Genomic DNA, 21496 nt, shown 5'->3' with positions numbered 1-21496 from the left:
ATTTCTTTGTTTGGCAACAACAAGGCTCATTCTGCTCTCAGACCAGGGTAAATCAGGAGTAACACATTTATATGAAAGGAGTTGCACCAGTCGGTAAGTAACAGCAGAATCAGGTCCATGGCATCTACCACAAACAAGCTCTCTTGTTCTCCCTTTGCCCATCTGATGAGAGTCAGGGGACACAAGAAGGGGAGAGGGAAAGTTGTGTTATTTTCAGGATAAGCATCAATCAAGAGAAGCAGGACAAAGTAAGGAGCTGACACTAGGGAGAGCAAATGAGAAAGGAATGGAGAAAGGAGGTGTGCTAAAGAAATGAATGAAGCAGGTGTCCAGCAAGTTTGAAATGTCAGTTGTTGCTGAAAGAGATTTGGAGGACAGGACTGAAAGAAGACGCTAAGTTGTTGTGAATGGGCCTGTTAGAAGCACATAACTAGAGGGGTAGTAATTAGTCTTTTGTGGGTAGAGGTTAAGGATATTACTCCAAATGTTGATCTATTAGCCAGTGAACTGGGCCTCAACCAATGTCTTTGTGCATGAGGGCTGCATCTCAGCCATATGGTAGCAAAGAGACGTTTGGCTAACATGGGAAATTACCACCTACTGACTTCAGTGGAGTCACAGTGATGTCTAAATGGCGTAAAAGACTGGAGAACCGGTTCCAGTAAGATAGCCACTAGACAGGTGGACCTTGAAAGCTGATAGTCACCTCAGGGATACTAAGAAAGCAAAAAAGGACAGGTTACTGTAGATGAGTAATATTCGGAAGGCCAGCACTTTGATCGTGTTTGATTTATAATTACAACAGATATGCTAAAATGAAGGGTTGTTGTTGCCGTGATGGTCCCAGGATATTAGAGAGACAAGATGGGTGAGGTAACATCTTTTATTGGACAGAAATTGGTCCAATAAAATATATTACCTCATCCACCTTGTCATGCTAAAATTAAGACTGTTTCTAGACTGTTTTCTTATTAAAGTGTTTTAAACAGCCAAGTGTACATGCAGTGTGATCAAGAGGAAATGAGGCAAACACTGATACATCGAGGTGAACGTGACATGCAGGTAGGAACTACTGTTCATATCATTATTAGATATAAAATACTCTGGAGGATCAGAAGTAGAGAAAGCATTTCACTGTACCCCTTTTGAACTTTGACCCAGCCAGATTTGAGAGTGTGTGGAATGTCCTCTTACAAAAGATTTCCTGAAATCCCAAATTGTCTGGAAAATCTAATGCTTTGAAAATAAGGGTTTTTGAAATCCTGCAACAGCAAGTGCCCTCCTCAGCTATAAACAGACCTTCATGCTAAGAATTATTATGTATACAAGCAATAGCTGACCAGTGACCTCAAACGTGCTTATGGAGGCGAGTTAGCAAGACCACAGGTAAAGTTGTACCAGGATCTTCAGTTCAGTAGGATTCATTAACCTCTAAATCAATGGCACCTGTACAATTTTCTATGGAAGTAAACATGGAATGAGAATGTTGTTGTCGGTTTGACTTTTCAATAACCATACACAATATGTATCGAACAAATTCTTAAAATATTCATAAATATACATTTACAGCATCAACCATAAAACAAAAATAGAAACTGTTAAAATGACATCTACCATAATTTAGCTGTGGGGTACATTTTTGCTTAAATTTCCAGTTCTGTGGGTCCCTCACAAAAATAAACTGAAATAAATAGAAAAGAAATTTTCCTAATATCTTAAATGATTCTGCAAACAAGAAATAATGCAAAAAACAAACAAACAACTAAAAACAAAAAAACCTTTTCATTTACGGTTTGATATTAAAATACTTAAGAACTATAAAATGTTCCCTGAAATAATCAACAGTGGGTTTAAAGAATGAAAAACACTGGCAAACAAAATATTCATGGGTTTTTGGTTTGGGGTTGGGTTTTTTTCAGGGAAGAGGGGGGTGTCTCCTTTAAGCGAATGCACATCTGGCAAAAAATGCCAGACTGGAACCTGGAGACCTTTATTTCTCCACAGAACAGGTACCGTATAGGCAGCAGCCCAATGACCTTTCTCGCACTGCCTTATCAATACGCCATCACCCTATTTTCATCATTCCAAAAGCTTTAGTTTTAAAAACGCTTGGTAGAAACTGCAATAATGATAGGAAAACTACTCAGCCTCATACAGGTCTGAATTTGCAAGATGTAAAATCTTCCACAGAGACTTCAAAATTCACTGGAAAGATATTTTGTCTTTAAATTTCTCATGTGCTATCCGGATAAAATGTACCTAATTTGGGCTCTTCTAATCCAGTGTATATCAAAATTCAATCCTATACAACAACCAGATAAAAGAAAATATTGCTTACAAGAGACTCCAATCGAACCACATCTAGTGATAAATACCAAGGGGTAATTTACAAACAATGCACAAGTATGCTATTCAAATATACATGCAAAGACTTACAAAAGCTCCAAAAAATGCCACCTTCTGCAAAATAATCCCGTCTCAATAAGTACTATCTGATCTACAAGTCCTCTCTTCTTAGGTGATTTGTTTAGAGCAACATCACAGATCTTCCCTCCACTTCGTTTGTCTGCGGGATTGTTCTACACTCTGAGGATGTGCACTCGAACATGAACTTGACTAATATAATAATTAAGAACTATCCTAGAAGCAGAAGTAACAGCAGCAGCTATTCCCGAGAGTGTATCAAAGCTCTTTACAAGAATCCCAGTTTGTTTTTTTCAAATTACATTTAGCAATGGACACTCCTTTCCAGATTTCCTTTTCACAGATACATTCAGCCTGGGAAAGTCAGTTATTTTTGTGGTTCAGCTGTACACATCACTTAACGTGAAAGTTTGTAGAGATCTTTTCTGAGATCGTTCATCTTTGCAGTGGCTATTAGTGATGTTATAATAAAGATCTACATACTGTCCAAGGAAGAGTTTGATTACAATCAGAGTTGATGAACTTCGAAAACCAATTTAAAAAATCCAAACACCATTTTATTAATCTGTTTACACACCGCGTTTCATTGAAATAATACATGCTTACCTTAGTCAGCTGTGAAAAATTAATGTAAGTGCAGCTTGAACACTTGAAGTATTTCCTTACTTCAGGCAGGCTGGTTTTATTAATCTGTCCTTCTGTCTAGGATATCTACATCAAGGAATAGGCTAGAAAGACAAAGCATTTCTAAAAGATATGCTCTAGCCCAGCCAGAAGCTTTGGACTCGATACAGGAATCACTGGTGAAATCTCTGGCCTGTGTTCTGCAGGAGATCAGACTAGGTGATCACAATGGCCCTTTCTGGCCTTAACATGTATGAAAAGGGATGCTGCAATATTCACAGCAAATTGAATTACATTCATCAGAACAGCCTACGACATTTTATTCAGAACAAATAAAATGCCTGTTTATTAATGCTGAAGCATAAATTAACAATGGGCCAGATCCTCGGATAGTGCTACTGGAAGGAACTACTTCTTCACTGATTCCCCAGAGCTGGACTTGATAAGCGAACTAGGTATTTGGTTGTAGGAACATGTGCATTTCCTGAAAAGGTGAGCATTTAGCACCTGATCTACCACTGACCATCAGAGTTTGAGTTTATATTCAAACAGCAGGGTTTGATTCTGTTCTGGCTTACCCAACAATACATCTGGGGCAATTCCTTTTGAAGTTAATGGAGTTAAACAAGTGGAGAAGAGAAGAGTCAAGCACCCCAGTGTCCACATTCAGTCATAGATACATCTCCAGATTTCAGACATCCTGGAAACAGAAACTCTCAGTGTATCAATAAAGGAAAATTAGAGCAGCCAGAGGAGTGAATGAAACCAGAGACAGAGTAGCAGTTTGGTACAGCTGGAGAGGGTTGGGGGGAAGTGAGGGGACAACACACATGGGAAAGAGGATTAACATAACAAGAGGAAGACGGTAGAATCTGAGCTTGCCTGCAGGAATGTGTGACCTACAACTTATCCTATTTATGTCTTGCTCAGGGAGTCACTGGAGGCAAGTTTCCGGCAAAATTTCTTTAGAATCGAATGGATCCTCTACTTAAAAAACAAAAATAAAACAAACCTGGGCACTTGTCCCCAGTATAGAGTCTGCTATGGGAAATATTCACATATTGAAGGACATAAGACAGCTTGGTCCCTAATTGATCTTGCAGCCAGGCCTCTGCCTAGCAGATTGTTATGCAAGATACCACATTTCCATAGATAACCCAAAGGAAAAGTCATTTAAAATAAAACCTCCTGGAACTGCAGTGGCTGTTTGTCAGCTCTGTGTGATGAGCTCACAATTGCTGAATCAATTGATGTAGGAAGGACTAACACTTACTGATTCCAAACAGGAAAAAGACTGAAATGTATCCAGCGCTTCTAGATAAGAAAAAAGGGCAACATGGAGCAGCGAACCGCAGCCACTGGGAGCCGCGACTGGCCAAACCTGTGGACGCAGCAGGTAAACAAACCGGCCCGGCCCACCAGGGGCTTTCCCGGCACAAGTGGTGGAACAAGTTTGGGAACCACTGTTCTAGGCAATTCGAGGACAGATGAAACACTGCAGTTTTATACCAAAATGCACCACGTACCAAAGCTTTTCAACAGTGTCAGTTCCTGTATAAGCCAATTTCACAATGGATGATTTTTTGAAGCGCCTAAATTAAAAAATAATGGCAGGTTAGGGCCCAATTCTGATCTTTATTACACCAGTGTAAACAGGATAGATTCTCCAGATCAGATGAGATGAATTCAGCATAAGTCTGGAGCGTCTGGCCAAAGTGGCTTGAATTCTGATTCTGATCCCACTTACACTGGGGTAGCTCCAGTCCAAAAGAATCACTCCAGATTTTTCACCAGCATAGGAAAAGTACATAATCAGGCCTACTACATCTGAACAATGGAGAACTGCAGTGAGGTCCAAGCCTACCGGTATCTACTCATCATGCAGAGAACAGGAGTCTTCAGAGTGAGTGCAACATGCTATCTATAGAGCTAAGCAACTTATATGGCCCCCATTACGGTTGTACCACAGGCAAATAGAGAGATCAAGTGACTTGCCCGAGAAACCTGCGGCAAAGCAGGGAATTGAACATGGGTCCCAAATCCCAGGCTAGTGCCCCCACCACAGGGCCATATTTCCTCTCATATCCTTGCTCTGCACATTGCTGTCATGACTCACAGCAGTCAGTCTCAGCAAAACAAGAGAATTACAATGCACAGTGAAACATCCAGTAAACCTCATTATGCTGGACTGTTCACTAAGATAATCACATCCAGCTTTTCAGAACTATGAGGAAGGAAAGTTAAGTGCTTCAGCTGCACTAGCTAGATTTTCAGTCATAATTCAATTATCCCTATTACTGCCTTTTACTTCCAAAAAAACAACACCCCGGAGGCGCTGTGACCATGTCTCTCATGCCCCCTCTCGCTTCCTAGGCTTTTCTTCATCTCTTTTTGCTAAGTACTTCTTCTGTCTCCATCTCCCATTCCTGGCTTCAGACTTTCTCTGACCCTTCCTACCCCATGGATGCACATTTTTAGAACACCCTCCCATTTCCTGTGCATCAAGGAACTCCCCTCCCCTTCTGATCTCCCTTTCTCGTGAAGATGCTCTGCTCTTCACGATGTCCTGCTCTTGCCTCACCTACAGGTCTCTGCACCTTCCCATGCTTCAGCTGTTGTCCTAAATACTGGGTTTGTTTGTATTAGACTTGGCAGGGACCTGGTTTGGGTGTATCATATAGCGTGATCAGTATACTTGCAGCAGCATATAAATAATAAAATGGTGAAATTTACCCCTGTGCAATGGGTCCTACATACATCTGAGGCTTAAATGGTGCCTCAGTCTTGAGTAAACTCTGCACACAGGAATGAATTTTACTCACCGAATATCCTCTCTCATCAGGTGGCAAAAGACAGAAGTGACAAGAGATATGCTAGGAGCTTTAACAAACACAGCTGGTGATGGGGAGGACTGAGTTACTCCAGAGAATTATTTCCCGGGTATCTGACTAGTAGGTCTTGCCCACATGCTCAGGGTCTATCTAATCGCCATATTTGGAGCAGGAAGGAATTTTCCCCCAGGTCAGATTGGCAGAGACCTTGGGGGAGGTTTGCCTTCCTTTGTAGCATAGGGCACGGGTCACCTGCAGGTTTAAACTAGGGTAAATGGTGGATTCTCTGTAACTTGAAATCTTTAAATCATGATTTGAGGACTTCAGTAACTCAGCCACAGTTTAGGGGTTTATTACAGGAGTGGAGTGGTGAGGTTCTGTGTCCTGCAATGTGCAGGAGGTCAGACTAGATGATCATGATGGTCCCCTTTGACCTTAAAGTCTAGGCGTCTATTAATCAGGGAAATTCTTGTCTTGATAAAGCATAGTAATGAACCATATTCCAGATTTTACCAGCTCCCTGAAACTGGCTCAGCTGGATTCAAGGATTACTAAGCGGCAGCTGCAAAGACCTAGTTTTTTAAGGGGAAATATTATTGGCTCCTAGCGGTATCATTCAAAAAAGGGAAGAAGACCTGCTGATGCACACAAACAATATAACTAGCAAAATTAAAACAAAGTGCTACAAAATAGGGTGTTTTATCATAACCTTCAACTATTCATAACACAAGAACTAGGGGCCACCAAGTGAAATTAATAGGCAGCAGGTTTAAAACAAACAAAAGGTAGTATTTTTTCACACAGCACACAGTCAACCTGTGGAACTCCTTGCCAGAGGATGTTGTGAAGGCCAAGACTATAACAATAACAGGGTTCAAAAAAGAACTAGATAAATTCATGGAGGATAGGTCCATTAATGGCTATTAGCCAGGATGGGCAGGGATGGTGTCCCTAGCCTCTGTTTGCCAGAAGCTGGGAATGAGCGACAGGGAATGGATCACTTGATGATTACCTGTTCTGTTCATTCCCTCTGGGGGACTTGGCATTGGCCAATGTCAAAAGACAGGATACTGGGCTAGATGGACCTTTGGTCTGACCCAGTATGGCCATTCTTATGTTCTACACTTTGTCTGTGTTTCCTGGTTACACCAATGGCTCTTTACTCACCACATGGAAAAGACTGGTCATGAGGAGGCAGGGGATTAATCTATCACCTTAATTAAAGTCTGTGGACTTAGAGCTCTGGGATAGGAAGCAGATTTCTCATTAAGACAATATGAGTCAGTCTCGATGCTGCTAATGAACAAGATGAATATGCAGGTCCATATTTCAGTTAAAACAGATGCTTCTAGTTAATAAAATTGTACACAGATAATATGAAACCACTTTATTTACTTCCCTCTCTCTCTAGTAAGGAAATGCATGTCCAACTTCTCCTGGATGATAAAATAAAATACAAATGCTTTTACTTTAAAATAAAGGAGTGGGTAGAATGATCAGCGAGGTGCTTTAGGACCATGGCACATGGGATAGAAACCCAGAGACTTATGGCAAGCTCACATGAACAATGCTCAAAACTGAAAAAAGATTTTAATCCAGCCTGCAAATTGCTATGCCAAGGCTCAGTTCCTTCCAATATATAAAAAGCAGAGAGTTATAAACTCCTTAAAATAGAACATATCAAGGAAACCTGAAAGGACGTTCTTGGGCTGACACACGTGAGCACATTTCACCTCTCACTGGCAACAACTGATTGTACTTCAAGTCACATTGCGGTAAGAAGAGAGGGGAACGGATCTATCAGGAGGGTTACTATAACCTTTCTAGAACAAAAGAAAAGCCCAATGAACCATCTATTCAAATATCCCGCCAATGCGGGATGCTTCAGAGGAAGCTCCAATCCACACACACGAGTGTAAATAAACAAGAGAAATACCTTCCTGACCCCCCAGCTGGTAACCAATTGGCACTCTGAAGCGTGAGCACTGAAGTCATTTATGAGCTAGTCATGAATCTAACTTGGATCAGCAGCAATATACTTCACTGATCCTATCACCTTCCCTCCTACATGCTTTTCTTAACATTTTATTGTTACTTAAGAGCCAAAAAGGTGCTCAGCCCTTCAGAGAGAGACTCTTCAATGCATAAGATATGGTAAATTATTATTTTATTTGTATTACAGTAGCACCTTTAGGCTCCATTGTGTTGTATACACATATATATGGAAAGAGATAGTTTAACCACAAAACATCTCTAACAAAGGCTACAGATGCCATTACCAACAGACACTGGCTCTTCTTACCTAACAGGAAAATAAGCCTGTGATGAAGTATTATCTTCAACCCAAACGTAATGGAGCTTTTCCCTTCACACAGCCAAATTTCATATGGTAAATTGTTGCACAATTAGGAATGACAACATAAGAGCATGCAGGGCCCTGAGTACATATGGAACCAGAGAGGGACATTAATGGAAGCTGTTCTTCTCCATACTGAGTGGAATGGTAGATTAAAAGCAACGTCAGGAATGATGAGGAAATAGAAAGAAAGTGTTGATATGTCCAGAAAAAAAAAAAAAACTTTGTATCAGACAATCCTGAACTATGGATTTATCTTCTGTGCAGCATCACCATAGCAGCGCCTACAGCTGCATCCACATCCTTTCCATAGATCACAGGAAGTGGAAAAGTTTTCTCCACTTCTTGCTTCAGCACCTCATTCCTGGAAAGGGCACTTCCACTTCCCAGAATTCTCTTCACTCCTGCCTCTTTCAGGTGTTGAAATGGCAACATGGAATGCAGATTCTGAATGATCCCATGGCACAAAGCTCTGGTGACGTGACCCAGAGAGAGCTCAGAAGCAGCGATACTAGTCACAGACGCCAGTTGCTCAGGCATGTGCCTTTCTCCAAATACAGTTGGGCAGATTGAGAGTCTGGTAGCATTTTGGGCCAAGGCTGCGTTGATCATTTGTGTATAGACATGGGACTCTAGAACGTCATACCCTGCCAAAAGGAAATGGTGTTACTAATTTTGTCAGCCTGGTGTTCCTTTCACCTGTCAGAGATGAATGCTGGAGGCTTAAAGTATGCTAATCATGCTGGGTGCTGTTTCAGTGGTGTAGGTTGGCTCAACAGAACACTATGTATTTGGCTTCTCCTGTCCCTAAGGAGATCACTTTTGCAGGAATATGACTCTCCTCATCCAGAGTATTTTGATCCAAGAAGTCTTTTCTGATTATAAACACTGCAGTTCTGATAATGGAACAGTTTTCTCTGAAACATTAGCTATTGGCTCAATTTAAATGAAAAAGCAACAGTAAAGATAATTTTGCATGTTTGGAAACTAACCAGCTAGTGACCTTTTCTTAATAGGGGCAATCAGCACAGACTCCACCTCCTATACTGACAGTGCAAAGGTCACTCAAGCATTGGTTGGAAGGGTTTTAGAATTTACTGATGCACTGAGACAACTCAAGGGAAGGATATCAAAGAAGTTGTGACAACACATTTTAAAGCACTTTGGGGAAATGACATGATTGTCTTATATGATACTGCACTAAACCTGGCTCTTTAAAGTCCATTAGGCATTTAAAGTTCTGCGAAAATTGCAACTCCAGGCAATTAACATAATCAAGTCACTCTTTATAGACTCTATGAACATGGAAATTAGTGACTGACTTCTGATTTATTGACTTATAATTTTTCCTTTGAAAATTTTTCCTTCTGAAATGGAACCCACAAAGATATTCTCACTCACTTAAGTGCTTGAAACAAAAATAAAACCCAGACATAATCCAAATGCAGGTTCCAGTTAGTGTTGTTCTCAGCATGTCCCCTAATTGTTGTAGGAAATTCTAGCACTACAGTGGGAACAAATCGCGTGCGTCATGATTTCTGCTCAGATGACACATACTGTACAACAGTGGTTTTCAACCTTATTTCATTTGCAGACCCCTAAAAAATTTTGAATGGAGGTGCAGAGCACAGGTTGAAAACCACTGCAGTACAAGACTTGCTGCTTTGACTCAGTCCCTCATATCTTGCTGATCAACTCCCATATTAAGCTGTGTCTATCCCCAAAATACTTTACCCAACTCCGCCATCCAGCAGGCCAACATATCCACAAATGTTGCCAGCACATTTCCTCCGTTGAGTGATGCTGCCACTGCCAGATAGTTACCATCAAAATAAGGAAAATAGGCAACAGCTGACAAGGAATCTGGTGTCTCTGGGGGCTGGAATCCCAAGGGCATGGGGACTGTCAGCTGAGCAGAGGTGCTGATATTGAGAACTGCAACACAAGAAAGAAAAGATTTCATCTTTTAGCAAGCTACGCTGAAAGAGGAAAATAAGTTATCCACATACCGTGGTGTTGAGCACAATATAAACACCGAGCTAGCAACAACAGTCAGGCAAAAAAGAGTGCTATGGTATTAATGGAAAAATTGTATTAGTCCTTTCACAGACTAGAAACTGGTACTCAGACCTATTGAAAGGTCTGACAGTAGAACCTCAGAGTTACAAACAGCAGAGTTACAAACTGACCAGTCAACCACATGCTTCATTTGGAACCAGAAGTACACAATCAGACAGCAGCAGAGACAAAAAAAAAAAAAAGCAAGTACAATACTGCGCTAAACCTGAACCACTCAAAAAAATAAAGGCAAAAGTTTAAAAAAAAGATTTGACAAGGCAAGGAAACTGTTTCTGTGCGACAAATTAAGATGGTTAAAAGCATCATTTTTCTTCTGCAGAGTAAAGTTTCAAAGTTGTATTAAGTCGATGTTCAGTTGTAAACTTTTGAAAGAACAACCATGTTTTGTTCAGTTACAAACAACCTCCATTCCTGAAGTGTTCGTAACTCTGAGGTTCTACTGTAGTTGTTGTGTCCCAGCTGTATAAGAATACCTGCATCAGTCCGCTCAGTCATACAAGAATAAACAGAGCACTGGAAATCTCCCAGAGCAATTCCCACTTCCGCTCCCTTTGGTATTCCATGCCAGTCATGGGGCATCCTCCCAGCAATGCCACCAGGGTCACCCACTTCAGGAAGCAAGTCAAGGGGAAAGCCAGATTCTCTCAAACTGCAACCAAAAAAAAATATATATATATATATACATATATACACACACACACACACACACACACACACACACACACAGATGGATTAGTCAATACGACAGCATGCTATGTGAACATCCCTGAGGTCACAGGCTAGCCTGACCATGTGCTTGTGGCTGCTGGGTTTACAGATTCTTTTGCCCACCCAATTAGCTCTGCCTTGGACAAGTTCAGACTTTTAGTTTTTAGCCAACACAGCCAATGGAACTAGAACAGCCTTGTACAAAATAGCCCAGAAGAGTAAATAAATCCACCTACATTTATACTTGATTTGATCTAGCAGGGATCACATGTTCAACCCACCAAAGTCACATAGCCAAGCAGCATGGTAAGGGACAATCAAAAGGACAGAAATATAACCAATTTTCAAGTGCCAAAGAACACTGACTCCCAGGACACTCTCATGCAGAGGATTAGCATGTCAAAAACAAACCAGAATATCTTAGTTACAACAAGCTTCTTAACCAAACTTCAACGTGAGTATGGGCTACCTCACAACAACTACTACTTCAAGTCAGAAAAAGCTCAGTGAGCCAAATCCAAGGTCCTGTTACCCTTTCAATGGGCTAGAAAATATTTTACCTTCACGGTTAGAAGATCTTTTCACCCTGGAGTCGTGGCCCAAACCAATCCCTGAAATGTATAGGGCCCTGGACTCCACCCCCTGAAAGAGCAAGTCGTTTTTAAAAAAAGAATAAAACTGATGTCTCATCAGATGCCCGGTAGCCGGACACCTTTTAAATGACACTGTGAGGAAATTTTAATGCTTATGAAAGAGCTCAGCTGAAGGCACTAAAGAGTGAAATTCTCTTTAACCAGCATGTAGATAGAGCATTGTCAGTTGACCCACTCTGTCTCATTGCTGTACCTCATCCATGCCCTAGAGAGAACCCCAGCAGGAAGGAAGCAAATAATTCAGTATCCATGGCCTCTTTGCTGAGCCAGCCAATAATGCCTTCTCTGAGGGTTTCTAAAAATGACAATGCCAATGACTGCCAACAGTGATGAGGTTTTATATGATATACTTGCCCACCACAAACTGCACTGAGTCACACAGATTCATTCAGCAAAGGGCCAAACAATCATCAGAGATAGCAGCTTTCAATCACCCCTTCCTGGGCTATAATCATACTTATGGTCTACAGGAGTATTCACCCCATCTGGGACAGACAATAAATAAAATCCATTGGATGACTGTCACTTACATCTCAGTATTCCAGCTTTTACTTCTGGAATTAAAATATCCCCAGCTGGCAGCGTTCTGGACGGACATCAATGGCCTTTCCAGGTCACACAACATGGCAACCACATAGTCGTGGATGGTACCAGCTGCATCAAAAGGCTTCAGAAAATCTGGGCTATTTAACAACAAAACAACAGCTGCTTTGTTAAACGTCCACTTGCCAACCATTTCCATTTGTAGTTGATATTCAGGACAAAACTGGAAACACATGACAAAAGAAACCTTCTGGAAACATGTTAATTAACTGAATGAGAGAAATCCTTAGAAAACAAGTGTCCACTAGCACTGGTTAGGAAACATTTTTTCCTCCCCACAAAAAAACGTTATACTACAATAATTGTTTTTGTCAAAAACTTTCTTCAAAACTTTTTGGATTTTATAGAAAAACCAAAAATCCGAATTAAGGAAAAAAATCATTTTTGGCAACTCAAAAATTTCATAGAAATCAGACATTTCCCTGCAAAAATTTGTTTCAATTAAAAAAAAAAAGTAAAGAAAGCATTCTTTGTTGATAAAAAAACCTTTCAAGCAAAAAATTTCAACCATCTCTAGCATCTACCTCCAACACTGCAGTTACTCCATTGGCACCTGGTTTTGAGGCCAATAATACAATTAGATCTTTTCCAAATATTCTGAATAGGGTACTTGAGGTTTACTGTAAAAATGATTTAACAGTGAGTGTCTGAGGGAAAACAAAAAAGCTGCTTATTGAAGAAAAATAGAAAAAATTGAACAGTGTGTCTAATGTTCTTCAGTGAATTGTTACTTTGCAATAAAACTTAATTACACTGTTGCAGATGAGGATTGCTGAATTCCTAGCTGTATATAAAAGGAAATAAATAAGGTAGGTATTATCTCTTTTCTTATCTTTGTCATGAAAGTCAAATGATGCAGAGCAGTATTAAGTAAAGACAATGAGAAATAATTCCTAAGGCTCCTTAATATTAGTAAAATATTACATTAACTCTGTCCCATCAGTAACTGCAGCCTTTATAAAAAACAAGATTGCTTCTATCACTCCAGAGAACTTTAGAAACACACAGAATCTCACAATTAAAATTGCATGGAACCAACTATAAAGACTGCCTCAGTGATCAAGTCCTAGTTTTTCCATAGAATTGGATTTATGGTGTGTTACCATGCATAATACTCACTCTTACAGGGAGATGGGGGAAACAGTTTTAACACACAAGTTCTTTGTGGCAAAGTGCATAGCTGCAAAGCCTGTTATAAAGAGAGAAACAGCAGCAGACTTGCACAGAGATGTCCTGCTCTCAGCTTTGGAGCATCTGAAAAAATCTTAATTCCATCTAGTTGAATTAGGGTGCTCAATATATGCATTAAAGCAAAAGTACCAAGGATGAAAATAACAGTATAAAAACGAGTGTGGAGAGATCAACCGTGTTCCAGATACTATCTAAACAAACTTCAGGAGGAATGCAAGATCAAGAGAGTCTTTTATTCCTTTGAGCAAAACGGAACTCCTACTTGATGTGGAAGATGGTGACAGTTTGGGAGATGTAATAGCTTATTGAAGCTGAAGTGGTTTCAGAATCTACGCAAAGGTTTTGTGGATTCCACACCCTGCTATGGCTAAAGGCAAGTTGTAAGTGAAAAACTGTCCCATGCAAAGCATGTGACAACCCAGCAGATTATGTATAAAACCTCATCAGAGGCTTGCTAGGACAGCTTAATGCCTAAAAGGGAAGGGAACAGCAGCTAATGTAGGGCCCAATTTTCTTAGCATGTTGCGGGAATTGGCCCAAAACAACTCCCCCAACAGATTTTAGATTTTCATAAGTATATATAGGAACTATGCTTAAAGCACAGCTATAGGGTTCAAATTATATTAACTGATGATGTTTCCGTTCATGTATAACCAGAGCTGTTTCTTTTCTTGTTAAGTGTTCTGTGGTATTTTTAAGTAGAAGGATGAGAGAATATCAAACTCAGTTGTATATGGTTAATGTTTAATACTTCCATTTGAAATGATCTTCAGCCATTTAATTAATATTATGATTAAAGGGAAGTTTTGCTTCATCTCACAGGTCTCCTCCTGCTGGTGCATTATGACAGATAGGAAGAAATATACAGCTGCAGACCCTGAACTGGTATTAGCTTCTACAAGAACACTGACTGGCTTGAATTCCAGCCAAGAAACTGCTAAGGAAACGGCATGACAGAGAAAATCTAATGAATACAGCTGAAGTTACAGTGCTTCTACCTGTTCTTCAAATACCAGTAGATTGTGGCACATCCAAATCCTGTAGCCACGCTTAGATGTGACTGTGGTTGAGGAAGAGAAGAGAGGAAACTGCTGCTGCAGCGGCCATCTTGCCACGTAATCAGATGACTGACTTCTCCAGGCTGAAAGGTGTGACCAGTTCCACTCTCGGCCCATTTGCAACCTGAAATCGGCAGTATTTGAGAAGCACAGCATAATTAACCGCAGTTTGTCTGGCACCTTTCAACTCCTGTGACTCAAAATATTCTACAAAGAAACACATTTAACACTTAAAAAAAAAAAATACAGCAGTACTGACTCTAGTCAAACTAACCAATCATATTTTCTAGCCCTGAATAATCTGCCTCAAAGACTGTTACCCTGAGATGAAGAAAAAAAACATTCTGTCCAGAGGCTTTATCTCTGTCCTCCTAGCACCCATAATATCCATCCAAACAGGCACAGATCGAGATAAGACAGAATGTGACATCTTAAACTGAGCATGACCCACCAAAAACATGCAGCTAAGAAGTGCCCTGAGAAGTGGAGCAAAAGGCTGCTAGAACTGCACTGAACTTTTAGAACTGCATGCAAACGCTACATGTTTTAATGCAGCTAAATGTAAACGTAGGACATCTAGGAACAAAGAATGCAGGCCGTGCTTACGGGGGTCGGGGGGACTCTATCCTGGGAAGTAATGGATATGAGCTCCCAGTTAAACGTGGTGGCCAAAAGGGCGAATGCAATCCTTGAATGCATAAAGAGGGGAATCTTGAGTAGGAGCAGAGAGGTTATTTTACCTTTGTAATTGGATCTGGTGCGACTGCTGCTGGAATATTGTGTCCAGTTCTAGTGTCCACAGGTTAAGAAGGATGTTGATAAATTGGAGAGGGTTCAGAGAAGAGCCACAAAAACAATTAAAGGACTAAAAAAAAAAAATCTCTCATAGTGACAGACTCAAGGAGCTCAATCTACATAGCTTAACGAGAGACTTCAGGGGGGATTTGATGACAGTCTATAGGTATGGGGAACAAATATTTGATAATGGGCTCTTCAATCTAGCAGAGAAAGATATAACGTGACAATCCAATGAGTGGAAGTTGCAGCTAGACAAATTTGGACTGGAAATAAGGTGTAAATATTTTTTTTTAAACAGTGAAAGTAATTAACCATTAGAACAACTTAATAAGTGTCATGGTGGAGTCTCCATCATGGACAATTTTATCAAGATTGGAAGTTTTTCGAAAAGATATGCTCTAGGAATTATTTTGCGAAAGTTGTATGGCCTGTGTTACGCAGAAGGTCAGACTAGATGATCACAGTAATCCCTTCTGCCCTGGAATCCATCAATCACTTGAGCCCAAATTTTAAGAGTATGACTTGGATGTGTCATTTTCTAGCCTTGAAATATCTACACTTGCTCTAACATTGGGCTCAATTTCATACAACAGATAGCTCATGAATATGTCTATTTTTTAATACAAAGTACCACTTACATCTGGTATCGGGGGGTAGCCGTGTCAGTCTGTATCCACAAAAACAACAAGGAGTCTGGTGGCACCTTAAAGACTAACAGATTTATTTGGCCATAAGCTTTCGTGAGTAAAAAACCACTTCTTCAGATGCATGGAGTGAAAATTACAGATGCAGGCATTATAGAATGAAACATGAAGAGAAGGGAGTTATCTCACAAGTGGAGAACCAGTGTTGACAGGGCCAATTTGATCAGGGTGGATGTAGTCAACTCCCAATAATAGAGGAGGAGGTGTCAATTCCAGGAGAGGCAAAGCTGCTTTTGTAATGAGCCAGCCACTCCCAGTCCCTATTCAAGCCCAAATTAATGGTGTTAAATTTGCAAATGAATTTTAGTTCTGCTGTTTCTCTTTTAAGTCTGTTTCTGAAGTTTTTTTGTTCACATACAGCTACTTTTAAATCTGTTATAGAATGTCCAGGAAGATTGACAGGTTTCAGAGGAACAGCCGTGTTAGTCTGTATTCGCAAAAAGAAAAGGAGTACTTGTGGCACCTTAGAGACTAACCAATTTATTTGAGCATGAGCTTTCGTGAGCTACAGCTCACTTCATCAGATGTATACCGTGGAAACTGAAGTGTTCTCCTACTGACTTTTGTATGTTACCCTTCCTGATGTCCGATTTGTGTCCATTTATTCTTTTACGTAGGGACCGTCCGGTTTGGCCAATGTACATGACAGAGGGGCATTGCTGGCACATCACTTATGTAATATATATAAAAGTTATATATGTAAGTGATATATAACTTATGTATCACTTACATCTGGGTTTATCAAGCAATAATATAACTATCAACAGAGACATGTAACCACCAAGCAGTAAAGAGTACATGCCATCCTAGCTTTGTAATACAGGCTCATAGAACATCCTAGCTCTGTAACACAGCCTCATAGAGAAGGTGGACTGCCTTCATTAGGATTTATATTGATTCAATTTTCTTTTTTAGCTTCATTGCCAGGGTAATTCCTATCTTGTTCCTTTTAAATACAAAAGGTAGGATTCTGTGCTGTGCCTCTAAGTGCCTCACAATCCTAGGCCACCTGGAGGGGCCAGTCTAAATTATGCCAGCCACCCAGGGCTGCCCAGAATCTCCACAGTTCTGCATGCTGATGCTTCACTTCTGTGCCCTCAACCCCACTCCAGTGTGTTCCCTATACTGGGCGTCGTGAAGGAGTCCTAGGAAGGCAGCTTACAGGTGTCTTGCACAGTTCCTGTGCTGGGGAAGTTATCCCCTGGCCAGAGGGCTTTTATGGACCCTTTACACAGCATAAAGGAGCCACAGTGGGAGTGAGGCTCTCACCCATAGAAGTTAAGCCGTACTGGCAGAGAGGGAGCTTATACCAAACATAGCAGAAGGCATCATTCTATGACGACCAGTGCCTCCACTAGTCTGAACTGAAACTTTGATACAGCTCCTGAACTTCACTCTCACACAGAGCAACTTTAAACAAAATGTAAAAGTTACAGTATTATGTGACGCGTCCAAAGTCCATTTCTGTCTTATTTCCTTTTCTTTGATACCCATTCCTTTAAGTCTATTTCAACTGTATTTCCACTTCATCTATTTTCTAGTTTTCAAATTGATTCTAAGAACTATTATTAACCACAAAGCTAACCCTAAATGATGCCATTAAAAATGTAATTTGCAACATTGAGTATGCGGTTTCACTTAATCTACTCAAAGTAGTGAGAGCAAACAAACATTCTCCTTCATTTTGTTGAATACAGCAATTTAAAACAAAAAGTGACATATAGCTTTCTGAAATGAAATATTAAACACCTCCACATGAGAATTTATGCGGCTGATGGAGTCATGAGGTTTTGTTATGCAGCACTCATGGGACAGCTAGAAAGTGGGCAACAGACCCATGAATCCATCAGTCCTTGGATATACTCCTTGGTGATGGTTTTAGTATTTAAAATAAAATCACAGCGGTGAATAGTTCAGGATCTCTTAAAGCAATTGAGATCCTGCCAATATCTGACAGACAATGACCAGTGCTTTCAGAAAATCAGTTTTATGGTCTACAGCAAATCTCTGCTTCAACTACGGAGTTCAACATTAGCTATTATTATTTAATATTTTTTATTATTGCCTATAGGTGTGTATTTTGAGTTATAGAGAGAATAAAGACATGGAATCAGATTCTGAAAGCCAGAGTAATGCCACTGACCAAAATGGATTTACACTAGTGTAGCTGAGGAAAAATCTATATTATAATCCCTGCCCTACAGAGTTTACAATCTAAGACCAAAATCTTGTAAACAAATGCATGCAGCTACACATTTACTTGAAAAAAGAAAAGGAGTACTTGTGGCACCTTAGAGACTAACAAATTCCTTTTCTTTTTGCGAATACAGACTAACACGGCTGCTACTCTGAAACCTGACATTTACTTGAGTATTTGCAGAATTGGGGCCTATGTGAATAAGTCACAGAGGTCGACTTGGTTGCTTGTGACTTGGATGCTGATCCTACAACTACTTACACATGCAGAATTGCATTTCCATTTCCCAGATACTCATGGAGTCAACAGCAATAAGAGTATTGTGCGTCTGTCACCTGTGGCTTATCAGAAAACTATTTCATTTAATGCTTTGGGCTTTTTAAAAACATCTGACATCAATTCAAATATTTATTGAATTTCACTCCTTGTATTTTGCATTCAAACTGGAATCTTTAAAAACAACATTCCAGAGCAGAATGGGTAATGCTATGTACATTTCCATAAAGTGTAAGGCTACTAACTTTCCACAGCAGGATAGACTCAGTAACCTCTGTACTGAAGAGGAATTAACTGAAAGGTATTCAGACAACTCACTGGGAAACAACTAGTATGGGATAAAAAGAGTACTGTGTGTTCCATAAGCACATTTCATTTGGTAACAAACAGAGGACAATTGATAGATAATTGTAAAGGCCCAATTCCCTTCCAAATCCCAATCCTGCAAAACCTTCCTCACGTGAATAGCCCTGTTGACTTCACTGGGACTGCTCACATAAGGATTCACAAGATCAGATCCTTAATTAGTATGTCAACAAAGAACATGGTTAAACGGAATGAGTGGTTGTAAATGTCTGTCTACTACAATTAAGGAGAAATGCATGTTTAACAGGACTTTTTCTGACTATTATATTTCATAAAACATCAAGATGTTTTATGGCAGTTTTCTGCAAATTATTCCAGAACTAAAAATGATCTCCAACATCAATAGACCCATCTTCCATGGCTTCTGCCATTTAGCTTCTATACTACAATATTTATAGCAAACATGTCAAAAGATGGACATTACCTTGGTTTGTTTTCCAAAACACAACCCCATGCATTTGTCCTGAAATACCAATGCGACTAACCCTTTGAAGGTGCTCCTGGGGAAAAGCCGCAAGACATTCATTCAAGGCTTTTATTATTTTCTGGACATCTTGCTCCATTCCCTGCAACCGTAAAATCAGCTATGAGGGTGTTGAGACATAATCTACTAGATTCATGTACTGCATTTACTTAAGCAGTGAAACAGTAGCTAGAAGTGAACACCATCTATTATTTAGCTTAACAATATACTGTTACTATAGCTGAATTACTGAGTTACTACTACATAGTTCAAAATTTCAACACACACTAATTTAGCTGATTTGTGGCTAAATAACATACATTAGAAACAAAGTTTAATTACCCACACACAAATAGATATGAATTATTCTATTAACGTATAACTTTGATTGTATAAACAAACAAGATGTTTACCTGCTGTTATTATAATTACTTATTATTTGTATTACTGTAGTGCCTGTCTTCACTACTAAAAAAGGCAAGGCCTAGGATCATAACAAGTCCATTAAGAGCATAGAGATGTACCTTCTATCTTTCTGCCCTGGTTTTTGCCAGGTTGTATCAATAGACACAATGGACCAGAAGCCCTTTAAGATGAAAGGATCTCGTTGCTTCTTTCTAACACACCATGCCCTATTTAAGCAGTGCTCTCATGAAGCTAATGATTGTATCCCGAAGTAAAGTGCAAAATGGGCTAGGGCAGTTTGCCTCTGTCCCCTGTGAAGCAGCATCACATACAAGATCAAGGTGCAGGGAAAGATCTATTTTAGGTTTTTCTAAGGTTCTGATAAATATGATCTAAGTATCTGGGCTTTCTGCTGTTTTCTAGATTCTCAGGCGAAGTACATAACTTGGGTTTGGGCTGTAAATTTCACTCGATCATGCTAGAGCAAAGACCGCTACGGCAGCTAACTATGATGCCATTTCAGAAAGTGCTCAGAGCTATGTCTGTTTTGAAACTCCACAAATCATTAGGAAAAAAAAAAAAAGTATTCACTGCCGATAGTAGAGAGACAAGGTGGGTGGGGTAATATCTTTTATTGGACCAACGTAATAAAATATATTACCTCACCCACCTTGTCTCGCAAATATCCTGGGACCAACACAGCTACACAACCACTGCACACTGGACAGCCAGAAACACTAATCAACACTAATTCTGTCTTCATTTGACTTAACCATTTAGGTACCTAACCACTGATTCTTTTAAAAACTGACCCTTCTAGAAACAGACTGTCTTACTCGGCTTGGCTTTTTCATACAGCACAAGAGAAGTTTTTTAAATTAGATTTGAGACATACAGACAGACACACATGCCTCCTTTCCCTTTTTTCCTAAAGAGCCAAGCGGCATCCTGCAAGGCATTAAAACAACGCTGATAAGTCACTGAAGCTGACATAACATGGTGGCACAAAGCTGAGTTGGTAAAACACAACACCTCTGTCTTGAGCTCTCTCTCACCTGTGCTCCAGCAGCCGGGCTATTAGCCTGGGCCTGTGTCTCCCTTGAACAGCTCTGGGTCACAATTTGCCCTTGCGCTGTCTCTACGACCAAGGCAGCCTTCACTGAGGTGGTGCCCAGATCTATGCCCAACACACACACAGTTCCAGGCGTGGCGCATGGACTCAGCCCTATAGCCTGGTTATCAGCCATCATTTGTGTTGTCCTGTGGCAGCAGCCACTTCCTGCACCACGGGGATGCGTTCAGTCCGCCTGCTGCCCAAGTAAACACCCAGCACAAGGCAGCAGTAAGGGACCGGCGCAGGGACTCAGCCCGGCAGCCTGGCTCCCACTCTCCAGCCCTGCTCCCTGGGGTGGCTCTCGGTTACTCGTCTCTCCACCGGCAGGGTGCCCAGGTCTCTGCCCTACGCACAGGCAGCACCAGGGCACAGGTCCAGCTGGCTCCGGGCTCCCATGGCAGGCCAGGGCTGGAGGGCCTGGGGCAGCAGCCGCCTGAGGGTTAAATCCAGCTCCAGGCAGGCTTGGGCTAAGCCCTGGGCTGCGCTGACCCTTGAACTGCGAATCTCGGAGCCACAGCAGCAGGGAGCCGCTGCCCGAGTAGAGCCGGGGAGGGGGAGGGATGGAGCCTCCCATCTTGAGTGTGGCAACACGCCCGCCCGCGACCCACGTCTGGCGCTTCCCAGGGCCCACCCCCCAAAAAAACCC

General features: G+C 40.8%; 1 protein-coding gene across 7 annotated transcripts; it reads right to left on the bottom strand.

The window, feature by feature from the left end:
- Window positions 1-8029: 8029 nt before the first annotated feature.
- Window positions 8030-21418, bottom strand: SHPK (sedoheptulokinase). 7 transcript variants are annotated; one of them, XM_048823507.2, is made up of 8 exons: window positions 20792-21418; window positions 19354-19434; window positions 15964-16036; window positions 14468-14651; window positions 12206-12358; window positions 10788-10963; window positions 10060-10170; window positions 8030-8882 (listed from the first exon to the last, which is right to left on the bottom strand). In XM_048823507.2, exons 1-8 carry the CDS (start codon window positions 20984-20986, stop codon window positions 8488-8490), a joined length of 1368 nt encoding a protein of 455 aa, XP_048679464.1. In that variant the 5' UTR covers window positions 20987-21418; the 3' UTR covers window positions 8030-8487. The 7 variants fall into 7 exon arrangements, with proteins under 7 accessions (XP_048679464.1, XP_048679462.1, XP_074977024.1 ...); XM_048823505.2 differs by having other exon boundaries at window positions 9970-10170; window positions 20792-21417; XM_075120923.1 differs by lacking the exon at window positions 15964-16036 and adding an exon at window positions 15268-15316 and having other exon boundaries at window positions 9970-10170; window positions 20792-21417.
- Between the last annotated feature and the right edge of the window lie 78 nt (window positions 21419-21496).

This window comes from Caretta caretta, chromosome 17 (genome assembly GCF_965140235.1).
Source record: "Caretta caretta isolate rCarCar2 chromosome 17, rCarCar1.hap1, whole genome shotgun sequence".
Taxonomy (NCBI): Eukaryota; Metazoa; Chordata; order Testudines; family Cheloniidae; genus Caretta; species Caretta caretta.
This window is presented reverse-complemented; position numbering and strand designations above follow the sequence as displayed.